This window comes from Psittacula echo, assembly GCF_963264785.1.
Source record: "Psittacula echo genome assembly, chromosome: 5".
Lineage (NCBI taxonomy): Eukaryota > Metazoa > Chordata > Aves > Psittaciformes > Psittacidae > Psittacula > Psittacula echo.
In genome coordinates this window covers 5,696,844-5,709,779 of record NC_137739.1, presented here as the reverse complement: position 1 = coordinate 5,709,779, position 12,936 = coordinate 5,696,844, and the positions used below count along the sequence as shown (strand labels likewise).

The 12,936-nt window shown below is 46.1% G+C and overlaps 1 protein-coding gene across 5 annotated transcripts in view; it reads right to left on the bottom strand.

The window, feature by feature from the left end:
* The window catches only part of INTS1 (integrator complex subunit 1), a 39,115-nt gene that overhangs the window by 15,268 nt on the left and 10,911 nt on the right, over positions 1 to 12,936 (bottom strand). For 3 of the 5 annotated variants that reach the window (XR_013956778.1, XM_080617263.1, XM_080617266.1), the window contains 16 exons: positions 10,963 to 11,142; positions 10,679 to 10,783; positions 9,660 to 9,827; positions 9,206 to 9,317; positions 8,604 to 8,765; positions 7,273 to 7,419; positions 6,770 to 6,868; positions 6,273 to 6,397; positions 5,329 to 5,583; positions 4,516 to 4,675; positions 3,782 to 3,922; positions 3,202 to 3,376; positions 2,992 to 3,115; positions 2,348 to 2,466; positions 1,226 to 1,313; positions 371 to 597 (listed from right to left, as the gene is read on the bottom strand). Coding sequence is in view for 4 of the 5 variants with exons in the window: in XM_080617263.1 (XP_080473389.1) it covers positions 371 to 597; positions 1,226 to 1,313; positions 2,348 to 2,466; positions 2,992 to 3,115; positions 3,202 to 3,376; positions 3,782 to 3,922; positions 4,516 to 4,675; positions 5,329 to 5,583; positions 6,273 to 6,397; positions 6,770 to 6,868; positions 7,273 to 7,419; positions 8,604 to 8,765; positions 9,206 to 9,317; positions 9,660 to 9,827; positions 10,679 to 10,783; positions 10,963 to 11,142 (2,387 nt within the window). In the remaining variant the exon portion in view is untranslated. The remainder of the gene's footprint in view (positions 1 to 370; positions 598 to 1,225; positions 1,314 to 2,347; positions 2,467 to 2,991; positions 3,116 to 3,201; positions 3,377 to 3,781; positions 3,923 to 4,515; positions 4,676 to 5,328; positions 5,584 to 6,272; positions 6,398 to 6,769; positions 6,869 to 7,272; positions 7,420 to 8,603; positions 8,766 to 9,205; positions 9,318 to 9,659; positions 9,828 to 10,678; positions 10,784 to 10,962; positions 11,143 to 12,936) is intronic. The other 2 variants (XM_080617264.1, XM_080617265.1) reach the window with 2 other exon arrangements.

The window sequence follows — 12,936 nt, the reverse complement described above, 5'->3', positions numbered from 1 at the left end:
AAGCAGGATGCATTATGAGCAGTGATTCAAGGGATGAGTAGACAAGAAATCCCACATAAGGAAGCAGTAATTAAAAATAACCATTGTCTTATAAGAAAAAACAAAAACAAGCATAGCAAGCATTTCATCCTGATGTCCTAAAAGGGCCCTTAGACTTCACTTTTAAAGTCACCTTCCTGGTCCAAGTACCACTTAAAATTACTTATTATTCCCCAGAAAAACATCTGGGAGGACAGCACAGACTTTTCATATGGACTCTGGAACACAATATTCTTCATGAAGACATGCTAGCAAGTTTCATCATTACCTGGCTGCCCATGCTCAAGTAACTAGAATTACAATAGACAGTGCTCCCCATTTGCAACCCCACCTGCTTCCCCATTGCTGGATGCAGCTGGTCAGATACTCCGTTACTTTCTTGATGCTCTCAAGGTCCCCATGAGAACAACTGAGCAACAACGGCAGTCGAGACTGGATGAGTGTGCAGGAGGCCTCTTCAGTGTTCTGGTATCTGGTTTCTGCTTCAGCCAGGATCAGCTCCACCATGCTGATCAATTCTGATGCCTTCAGGTGGAGCACAAATTCCTCACGGCGCTTCTGTAATGCAAGAGAAAACCCAAAATGAATCCACAGTAAATCCCTAGATCCTTAATTCCTTCTGGTCACACCTTACCCAACTGAAATGGAACATCTCTTAGAACTAGACTTAAGAACTGCCTCATATCTAGAGCTCTGAAAGCACGCTTCACAGCCCCAAATGAAATGTCTTTACCCGTCTTCTACTTCTGAACTCATTTACTTCCATCCCAGCATCTGTGATGGGTCAGAAACCATAATTCAGTCACCAAACCAAAGAAATTCTGTGGCAAAGAGATGCAAACCCCTTTCCTTTGTAAAATGGGAATTACCCCACCCTGGGTTTTAGCTTGCTCACCACTGTATCCTTGTTCCTAGATCTTTAACAGACACTGTGGCAATTGCTGTAGGGGACATGCCAAGTGGGCAAATTTATGTGTGTTCATATCAGCTTTTTGGACTCAAAACTGCCACTGTAATATGTAACATAACAGAGCAGCTAAATAACCAGCTGAGGTACAGGCAGCAAACTTGGCACGCTGCACCTCTACCACTCCAGCCATCTCTGGGCCATGGGAAAATCAGGCATTGTCAAAGCATTGTCTCTAACTCCATCCAGAGAGGAATCTTGGAAGAAGTGAACCACTACCTGAGGAGTTCTTTGGTCCCTGCCCTGCCAGATCCGAGGAATGTGAATACAGGCCCACAAGAAATCCAAGGATGCAGTTGGGTCAAACCTGCCAGAAGACAAAAGAAGACAGATTTGCCATTAGAGACAACACAGCCCTCAGGCAGCACACAAACACATGGTAGCGTCTCTAAACATCCTGAGCGCTGTGAAGAAAGAAACATCTGCAAATGTAAAAATAGGATCCATTAAGTCCCAAGGAGGGGTTTGGTTCTGTTCCCAGATTATGACTAAATATTTGTTTCAATAAGCACAGCACAGGGTACAGAGCTGAACAAATGACATTCAGCAAGTGTGCAGCTACATGGAGTCTTGCACCACAAGTTGGTCATCAACACAATTAGCACTGTCCCAGTGAACAGAACATCCTTATCCTGGCTGTTATCCTGGACTGCAGAAATGAATGAAATTGTTAGTGAGGAAGAGATCAGTAACAGAGTAATTAGCAAACTGAAATACTACCAGCTTTAGAAGTCCTGCTCATTTGTTCATGTCCTGAATTACTGCTATTAGGTGTTAACATTATCTGGTCCGTAAGTGTAACAAGTTTAAGCAAGATACTACTATAGTGGCACTCAAGTATTTGAGAGCAATGGTATAAGAAGCTGAGAGCTAGGGCTGCTTTAGAGATCAGAACTGGGAGACTGATGCAAGGAAGGCGGTTAAAGAAAGACTGGTAACTGAGTTTAGTACAACTAAAGGATTCAAAGAGCCTGCCCAGGTAGTGACTGCTGTGATTTCGCTATCCAAGGCATCTCACAAACCCCATATTCATAAAGATTATCAACAAGGGCAATGCTAGATGGATTACCCAGTGATTAGCACTTCCTGTTTAGAACACAGCTAAATCTTTATGTGCTGCTTCTATCAAACAGCAGGCAATATTTATATAAAGGTACACGAATCAGCATGACTGAAATCAACATCCCTCTCACAAAGCCTGTTTTTGGCTGGGTTACATCTCCTGGCAGATGCACAGTGGAATGTGGCAGCTCTTGTTCTCAACTCCTGTTTGTTCTCTCCCAAAGCAATGAGTCACCCAACTCAAAACTCCTTGCTAGGCCTGAAAAAAACAAGGCTCACCTTTGCTCCCTGTTTCTGCAGAGCAGAAGCCTGATGCACTGGTGCAGTGTGGTCCAACTGGACTGGTGAGTCAGAAGAGCCAAGAGATACGGGCGGAAGGAGGGTACCTGGGACCCTGCCTGAAAGGACCAAACAAGGCAAAGATGTAAGAAATGGATCCTTGCTGCAAGGTGGATGTAGGAAATACTATGTATACTACAGAAGGATGATAATCCAGGCAGCACAGAAGACAACAGGTGGATTTCGGGCTTTTTCTGCTGTACTTTCTAATAGAACATGGCATTGGCCATGAGATTTGGTTTTAATCTTAACCTTGACATAGCACTTTTGGGGAAACTATTGATCTGTCTGCAAAAATACCAATGAAAACACAGCTGGCTGGGTTGTTAGGGGACTATGTTGTGCCTGTAATGCATTCCGAGGTCCTGAAAAGAACACAGCTGAGGTAATATAAGATGAAACATAAGCCTTGCACCAAGAAGGACACATCAGACTCCTCCTCCTAGCCATCTTGTACTGCTTTGGAACTGATATACCAATATGTGGAAAACCACAAAACTACCCCTTGCCCTGTTCCTAGGTGCAGGTCAGCACCCCAGGAAGGTGGTTTTGGCACAGTAGTCCCTCTATCCAAGAACTCTTACTTTGTTCCAGGAGAATAATAGCTTCTGCTGGAGGTCAGGGCAACTGCTGATCACCTCTGGGTCCAACATCTCCAGCCAGTCATTAAGAAGGCCAGAGGAGGGCCCTAGCCAAGCTGCTTCAGTACTGAGGAGAAAACAAAGTCAGTATCAGGAGTGATGTTCTGAACCCAGACCTATCAGGGAATCTCCCCATCATTGTCTTAGGCTCACCTGCAACTGTCCATCTCCTTCTTCACTGGTGTTTCTTCTTTGTCCTGGAGCAACAAGGAGCTCACCACAGCAATTGGTTTCATGGCAGGAAACCTGGTCTCAACATTAGCTGAGAAGAGGACAGTCAGGAGTTCCTCCAAGTATGGAGAGTGAGTTTCAATCAGACCTTGAAGGACTAGCAGAGGAAGAAAAATGTCACTCATTAACTTCAGGATGTGCTGAAAGCTGAAGAATCTTATAAGAGTATCACAAAAGCAATCAGCCCAGCATTCCTGAGCGCCTGGCTCAGTAAAAAGGGAATCCTATTTTTATCTGGGATAGACAACTTCTATGTCTCATTTTGTTAGTAGAAACAGTTTGCTGAGAGACTTAATCCCAGCCCCAGATCACAGGTTACAAACCCACATACCAGTGCATGGTAAGCAGGTGATACAAGATAGGACCAAGTTTAGATCAGTTCACATTTTCTGATCCAGGCAGAAGGCAGCTTCCCACAGCCTGCACAGTAGGCACTCCCTTGCTGGACTGGAAGTTCAACCTGCTGCTGCAACAGGGAAGCAGAGCAGAAGGACAGCCATACCTTTGCTGATGAGCTCCGGCTCCACATTACACTTCTCTCCTGATTTGAGGGTTGCAATGATGGCACGTACCGTGGAGCTGACCAGATCAGGGTCACGACGGAAAGTCAGAGCTTCTGTGAGGTGCAAGAAGCCACCTCGAACTGCAAAGAAATCACAGCATTGGCATCACAGGGCCAAGCCAGCCTCAGGTCAGGCTTCTCTTCTCCAGATGCCCATGAAGCTCCAGGGCACAACTACTCAAGAATACAAACACACTCCACTACTGCCTTTTTACTCCCACCAAAACTCTTGACAGCTCCTCTGCATGTTACAGGGACATGTGGCTAAGAGAAAACTCTAGAACCACAAACCCATTTCCCATTGGTTATATACTCTTCCTCCCATGAGATGGCAGATGGTAAAACAAGTCATGATGCGACCCTGTTCTAGAGGCAGGCTCATCTTTCAGGACTACAGCTAGCACAGAATTCCCAGCCTGAGCAATTGGAAATTTTCCCTGAAAGATTTGCTGTGCTTGGTGACATGCTGCCAGTTGTCTACTGCAAGCCCCTAGAGCTAAGTCACTTGTCTGCATCCCCATGGAGTTCGTACAGCATGTGACAAAACCTCCCTTCACTATTCTTAAGCATATCTCTCTAAAAGGCAGCCCACTACACTTTCTACCCTGGGGGCAGTTTTGTTTCTGTCCCTTTCTTGTCCACTCCAAGTCCCATAAGCTGCACAATGCCAGTACCATCACTGATCCTGTGCCTTGAGGAGTACTGCACAGCAAAGGCCTTCAGCTGAGCACGCAGAGGACCATCTTCCACCGCAGGGTTCTCCAACCACTGTAGCATCTGCATAAGGACTTTGAAGAAGAGCGAGGAGAAAGCAGTATCTTGTGGCATGCAGCGCTGGGGAGTACAGCAAAAGACACTTGCTTATACACACTTCAAGAATACAACAAAAATAGCAGGAAAGATGCAGATAGTGGCACGTACTGCCAAGAATACATAGAGCACACCTACGCTGTTGCATCATAGCTCACTCATAAGACAGTGGTTTCTAGTGTACAAATGCAAAGCAGAAGACTCAGTCACACACACAATACCAAGAGTAACTTTGTGCCTTCTTTCATCATGACAAAAGAAATTAGTTATTTCATTGAATAAATCTCAGCCTGCTCTAAAGACTTCTTTAAGGAACAGACTTCAGCTCTGAAGTTGCTTGCAAATGCCCTGGCTTGCAAGACACATCCTTGCTCTGAAACAGCATAGACTAGAGATCCCAAAACCAACCAGCTGCTAATCCACCATGCTGCACAGTTGCCAGCCTAGGTAAGATACACCTAACCCTGCATGCAAGCCCCAGTTCCCAGCAGTGCTAGACTAATGTGGCAAGCCTGCATCCAGATGTGTATGTCCAGGCAACTTAACTCCCTCTGTGTCATGCTCAGCATTACAGAGGTAGACAGTCTGCACCTAGCAGAGCAGATGAACTGCAGACTGCTTCCTCTTCACCCCTCTTTGTTAGATACTACAAAGATCCTCATCTTAACACCACTCACCTGATACTGGTACAACTGGCGCAAGAGGGGGCAGGAGATGAAGTGGTTGCGATGCATCGCCATCACCAACGCTCCACTGTGCGGTGAGTTCATGAGTGCAGCTACTGCCTGGAGAAGTCGTGCTGTGATTCCGGTCACCTGCGTGTTCCCTTGGCGGATGCGAGCCAGTTCCTGCCCCAGGGCCTGCTGTAGTGACAGGGCAAGCGGGCGCAGGTTTGAGTTCTGCCATCGTGGGTCTGGATTTAGTGGGAAAAGCTGGTAGGATACAGAAAGGAATAAGAAATGAAAGAATTTGCTATACCATGAACATCCTGAAGCAGAGGACTGATTTAACTTGTACAATTATACTGACTGTGGTCTAACTGGAACCTTCTGATACAGCTTATTTAATGTTTTAGTTCCTGGTACAGTAATATACACAGCATCTATGCAACCCCAACATGACTATCAACATTGACACTGTGGGGGAATCACCATACCACCCAAATACTGGCAACTAACTTGGCCAATTAATTCCCTGTAGACTCCTTCTGGAGTCAATGGAGAGAGGGAGGCTCTGCAAGCAGGCAAGACAGTACAAACGCTATCTGCACACTGCTTTGCTGCCTAGGCCTTGAGAGCATTTCACAAATCCTCCATCCAGTGCTGAGAGGAAAGGCATTATACACAGACAAACAAGGTACAGAGACAGTAACATGCCAAGAGGCACTGACAGCATTAGGCATGATCAAAAGCCACATAATGTCCAAACTAAAAGGAAAAAATCCTTCCAGTATCAATCCCACCCGGCTGTAATGGTGCAGCCTCACTGCATGCAGGGCTTTCATACTTATTGCCTGCAAACAGTGCAGTAGGAAGGGGTCAGAAGACACAAGAATAAGAGAAGCAGATTTTGTAAAGCTCCTGCAGGGAAGCAGTTTATCAGCTAGAGGTTATACAAGTACCTGCAGGAAGATGCCTGCCAGATCATCTTCTGGGCCCAGAACTCGCACTTGGCTTAAGGCCCGGATCCGGCTCTGGCCTTGAGAGTTCTCAGGACTGGATTTTGACCTTGCAGTCTCAGCGCTGTCTGCAAGAGGAATAAAAGAAAACAAAGATAAATGTTGTTATAATAGCTAGCACTTGGAGGCCCAACACTGGATCACCTTCAACTTTACAGTCTCTAACTAGTGAGGAATTTAGTAGCTTTTCTCTTGAGGCCGAGCAAGACCTATTATTCCATATCACTCACAACAACTCATTGTAGTAAACTCCAAAAATACTGCAATTTCTCCCTTTGCCAGAAGCAAAAACCTCTAACAAGGACTCGTGTCTAACTGTAGCTTGCTGATATATTGCCACACAACCCCTTTTGAAGACAGCTCTTCCTGTCCCTCTCAACAGCAAGGAAGTTTGGAAGACGACTTTGATATCTGGCCGTTCAGGCCATCCCAGGCAGTACCTCGGCGGGCTGGTAAGGAGGCAGTGAGCAGGGAATGGAAAGTCTGGCCTCCTGTTGCTCCTCTCTCATGCTGAACCTCTACAAGGTGAGCCATGTAGTCTGAAAAAGCAAAAAACCATGAACACATCATCATGTTGCCCTCTTTAGTAAACCAGGACAGAACTGTTTGCTGTTTGTACAGCTCCCACACTGAGGAGAATTTGCTGCTCCTGTGGACTTTGTGAACACAATGCTTTTAAACCTTGTTTCTTTTACAAGATAGCTTCCACATTACTTTTTGGACTCTTTACAATCCAACCTACAAAATCCTTCTATTTCAGGAAATACAGCCAAAGGCCATCCAGACAAGCTCTAGGGAGATATTTACAGTGACAACACAGTGCCAAAGCAGCCTGGGCAGACACTTTGCTGAATTAGTTTTGATTTTCCCAAAGAAGTCATATGAGATACTTGTGAAAACTGTTCAAGTAAAATGCTTTGCCAGCCTTATCTGAAGCTCTTACTCTTGTCCATGATGTTCTGCTCCAGTGTCTGTGGATCATGAGATACTGCCTGATCCAGGTACTGCAGAAGTTTGCTCATGCTGGAAACTGGGATTCCAAACGACTGAACAAAGAGAAGCAGCTGCTGTGGCTCCAGGTCCTGCAGGGCTGAAATACACAACCACTGAGTCCTCAGACCTCTGAATTGCCCACAGAGGGTCATCTCTATTACCTGATCTTCGTGGTTTTGGCTGGACCAAAAGTGACACTTTAATGACAGGACTGCAGAGAGCCTAAAGCCAGAAGTCTGACAGCTGCCTACTGTGCCTTCTTTCCTCTGCATATCATTGCCTTCCTATTGCATCTTGCAGTTAATTCACTCACTGTTTAATCTGATCTTCTGTTTAACTTGATCAAAACCTCAGTAACCCAATCATTCATATTAAAAAATAACTTCCACCCTATCTGTTGATGGCTGCAGGCAGGAATTATTGAATAATTCAATCACTGTCTATAGACAGCTGTCATTTAATTAGTAAGAAAGGGACGAAAGCTCTGAATACTAAGAAGAAATAGAGCACAGATGAGCCGTGCAAGGACAAAAGTAACTAGAGGCACAGCTTACATCCTTCAAACACTGCTTTACACATCGCAAGCACAGCATGCCCTATGGAAGCAGTGTTGTTTGTTGTCTGGTGACTGCATAGCTTAGCTCAATCTGAATTGTAACAAAGATGGGACTCCAATTCATAGTCCCCATTTCCTCTAAAATATTCGGAAAGTGTAACATCCATATAGACTCCCTCCCTTATTCTAAAAGTAATAGTGACTGTACATAAAAGCCAGCAAGATTCAGCACTTGGATCAGAGTGGGAGGAACTGCCCTCCATACTGCAGTAAGGAGCCCTACCAAAGGCACTGACCTCCCCTTTAGTCTCAGATTTCCCTGAGTTCTGCTGTTAATACTGTAAGGATTAACCTGCAGGGTCTGATGCTTAATGAGAGTGTACCTGTTCTCAAACCCTTGTACATGAACTGCACATCATGGCCGAGCACGGAGTCACCTTGGGACATCCCTTAACATTCCGTGCCCACAACCAGCTCATATTCTGTATGTCTGTTTGGCAGCCCTAAGGGATGTAGCAAAGAATCTGTTGTACGTTAGATTGCATTTAAACACACTGCTTGCTAAATCCAAGCTCCCTGATCAGCTGCAATGTCTGCAGTGACTGATGGCCCCATCCAAAGGCATGCAAGTATGATGGCTGGGTGCACAGAGTATTGGAGCAGGGAAGCCTCTCGTTTTCCTTTCAGGAGGGTCTGAACCACCAACAAACATCTCACAGGCTCACCTGCATCCACAAGACGTGGGACCTCTGAGCGGATCATACGTAGCTTTAGCCAGTCAGGCAGCAGCAGAGCCTCCTCTGAGGTGTCAACCAGGAAAGCAGTAGGAAGGGGCTTCTTTTCCGGGAACCATATATCCAGTAAGGTGTAAAAATCACCATCCCCTGCTTAAGAGTGGATACAAAATTATCTCCCATGTTCATAAGCACCTAGAACAGCCTGCCCTTCTCTGTACAGATCAATACACCAGAACACTTCTTTGTTCAGCTGTCAGAAACAACTTGACAGTAAGCAATATCAAGTGGAAATATGAACTACAAATCTGAGCGCCCAGTTCTCATACTATAGTAAGTCTCGGAGTCCCTCTTGTTTAGTACAGCGGGAAACAGCATTTTAATATTTCCTGTCTGCAGAAGGCAAAAATAATAAGCCTGAAAATCACTCTGTGCAGCAATATTCCAATACCTTTTACAGCTACAAACAAGAACTGCAAGGGACAAGCCCCTGAGTAGAAGGATTAACACCATGACCTATTAGGAGACGGCAGATAGAGAAGTCTCTGTATTGTCCATGGCCCCTTGAATATATCTGAGCACATTTCACTAACCTTGAGGTGGCCCTAGTGTCAGGAGAATAACCATGGCATGAACCACCAGGATGTGCATAGTGGCTGTTTCCCCACTAGTCCAACGAAGGAACACCTGATCCTGGGACTCTGACTGGGAAAAAGCAGAAAAAATGAGGATGAACAAAGGTGGGGAAAGAAAGGAGAATGGGATATGTGACATACAGATGAAAGGAGAACATGATACTGGACAGATTTAGTTGGATCAAAGTTCCCCCCCAGCACAGTATCTCCAACAGTGGCTACAAAATTTACTCAAGGAAGTTAAAAAAGCTTTTTATGTACACATATGACTGGCTCTGATATTATCCCAACATCCAATTACCTTTAGTTGAGGGAACTGAACTAGACACGGTTTATACCCACAAAGGGCTTCTCTTTTGTTAACTTGTCTGGTTTCTTTTACCTGCTTAGAGATAGGCAGGAAGGCACTCACCCAGCTGTACACCTCCTCGCCCTCCTTACTCTGGCGCATGCGTTTGATGTAGCGAGAAAAGATGGAGAGAAGAGCAACAAGCACTGCATCTGACTCAGCACAGTATGAGAGCTTGGAGAAGAGGTGAGACATGATAGTAGAGCGCTCCACGATGAGTCGGGCTACATCCTGCAAGGAGAAAAGATCCCTGAGGTCTTTACTGAACAACACAGCCAGGTTCTCCTGTTCATTGCATCACATCCTCCAGTTTCCATCATCATCCCAGTTAATACCACTCCGAAGATCAACGTGTAAAGGCAAGAGCAGAACTGTCACAACAGGGAAAACGCCAGTGCTTTGCATGCATCTTGTGATAACACTGCAGTGTCCCAGCTGTAGCACAGCTGCATTCTGATGCATCCCATAACAAAGTGAGCATTACCCAGTAAAAACCTGCATTTCTCTAAAGAAACTGACCTATTGACTCTTATCAGTTAACCTTCTCCATGTATCCAAACAGTTCTATGGAGGGGGAAAGAGTACATGAGCCTTAAAAGCAATGAAAAAAAAGCACCTGGAGATAGAACAACGGAAAAAAAAATAAACTGATAAAAAGAATAAATCACCAAAACCTTTTAAAAGAAGAAAAAGATCGAATTTTGGTGACAGGGAAATGCACAGCCCACCACTAAGGTTCTGACTTCCCATTCTCTCCCCAGATACATGGGACTGAAGGTTTAGCACCTGCTTACTCGTGAAACACTGCCAAGTGGTGGGATTTCTTTCAAACCACTATTCACTCTTGCAATCCCCATCTGATGGGCAGCTGGACTGGAGGTCTTTGCTCCGATATCATTTCACGATATGAAATCAAAGCCACAGGTTACTTTCCAACATGTACACAGAAACGCAAACATGCAGTTATCAGATTCACATGCTCCCAAACCACTCATCCTGCTGGTACAGCAAGCCACCACTGTCCTGAGACAGGCCAGGTCTCCCTCATGCAACCCCTCTGCCCCAACAACCGGGCCTCTCACCAGCGCCAGATCATTGTGCTGTCCCTGCTCCTCCACAGGGGCATGCTGCGAGAGGTACACCAGGTAAGCACTGATGGTCTGGGGATCTGTCTCCATGTGGATGGCCTAGAATGAGAAATCCTCTCGTTAGAAATCAAGATTTAATCAAAACAAGCATCAACATAAGAAAAATTCTTTGTGAGCATATAAACATGTTGATATCGCATGTTTGCTCTGATTCATTTTAGCATGAGTAGGACAAAGAGAAAGCTGGTCACTTATCCTTTCCAGCTACTAACACCTACCTGCTGCAAGGCAAGAGCTGTTGTTGTTCTAACACTGTCAAACAGAGGCAGCCTGGGGAGGTCTCTCAGCAGCCACTGATATCCCTGCAGCAGTTCAGAATCACCAGAGTCTTCTTCCATGGGGTGATCTTTCTCCTCTCCATCACGCAGTCCCCCTTCTGACAGCACCAAGGACAGGCCCTGCAGAAGTCACATGGACACAATGGTTGCATTTGAAGCCACAGCTGGACTGCTACCTTCATACTAATACAATAGAAACAAGATTCAAACATCACGGAGCAATCCAAATGCAGCACATAGCAGGTTTCATATCTCAAATAATGTCTTTGTTTGACAGCTACTCTACTTGAAGTTTCAGTCTTCTCTAAGCATATTCTTTTTGAGCTCTATGCAATTGTACTTGTCTTGACTATGCTCTAGTGCACCAAGCAGTCACCCATTTACACTGCCCACAGGCAACAGCTCCTGCCAATTATTCCATGGAACACAAGATCTGCTGAATCTACACCTGAACTTCACAGGAAACAGCAAAATCTAATCTTAAGAAAAGTACTACTTGGCTGTTGAACAGAGAAGGTTTCTGAGCAGTAGGCAGTAGAGTGCATTTCATGGGGTCTGAAGACTAAGACAAGTTATGAAGAAGGGCAACATGACGAATGGGACCTGACGAAATCCATCCGCGGGTCCTGAAGGAGCTGGCGAATGAAGTTGCTAAGCCACTGGCCATCATATTTGAAAAATCATGGCAGTCAGGTGAAGTTCCTGACGACTGGAAGAAGGGAAATATAACCCCCATTTTCAAGAAGGGGAAAATGGATGACCCGGGGAATTACAGACCAGTCAGTCTCATCTCTGTGCCTGGCAAAATCTTGGAGCAGATTCTCCTAGAAGACATGCTAAGGCACATGAAAAACAAGGAGGTGGTTGGTGACAGCCAGCATGGCTTCACTAAGGGGAATCCTGCCTGACCAATTTGGTGGCCTTCTATGATGGAGCTACGAAACTGATGGACAGGGGCAGAGCAGTTGACGTCATCTACCTGGACTTGTGCAAAGCGTTCGACACTGTCCCGCATTGACATCCTTGTCTCTAAATTGGAGAGACATCAATTTGATGGGTGGACCACTTGGTGGATAAAGAACTGGCTGGATGGCCGCACGCAAAGAGTTGTGGTCAATGGCTCGATGTCCGGCTGGAGACCGGTAATGAGTGGTGTCCCTCAGGGATCGGCGTTGGGACCGGTCTTGTTCAACATCTTTGTCGGTGACATGGACAGTGGGATTGAGTGCGCCCCCAGCAAGTTTGCCGATGACACCAAGCTGTGTGGTTCGGTTGATACGCTGGAGGGAAGGGATGCCATCCAGAGGGACCTCGACACACTTGTGAGGTGGGCTGATGCCAACCTGATGAAGTTTAACCATGCCAAGAGCAAGGTCCTACACCTGGGTCGGAGCAATCCCAGGCACAGCTACAAGTTGGGCAGAGAAGAGATTCAGAGCAGCCCTGCAGAGGAGGACTTGGGGGTGTTGGTTGATGAGAAAATGAACATGAGCCGGCTTCAGTGTGCGCTCGCAGCCCAGAAAGCCAACCGTATCCTGGGCTGCATCAAAAGGAGCGTGACCAGCAGGTCGAAGGAGGTGATCCTGCCTCTCTACTCTGCTCTCGTGAGACCTCACTTGGAGTATTGTGTGCAGTTCTGGTGTCCTCAACATAAAAAGGACATGGAACTCTTGGAACAAGGCCAGAGGAGAGCCACGAGGATGATCAGGGGACTGGAGCACCTCCTGCATGGAGACAGGCTGAGAAAGTTGGGGCTGTTCAGCCTGGAGAAGAGAAGGCTGCGTGGAGACCTCTTAGCAGCCTTCCAGTATCTGAAGGGGGCCCACAAGCATGCTGGGGAGGGACTCTTCGTCAGGGACTGTAGTGATAGGACAAGGGGTAATGGGTTCAAACTTAAACAGGGAAAGTTTAGAC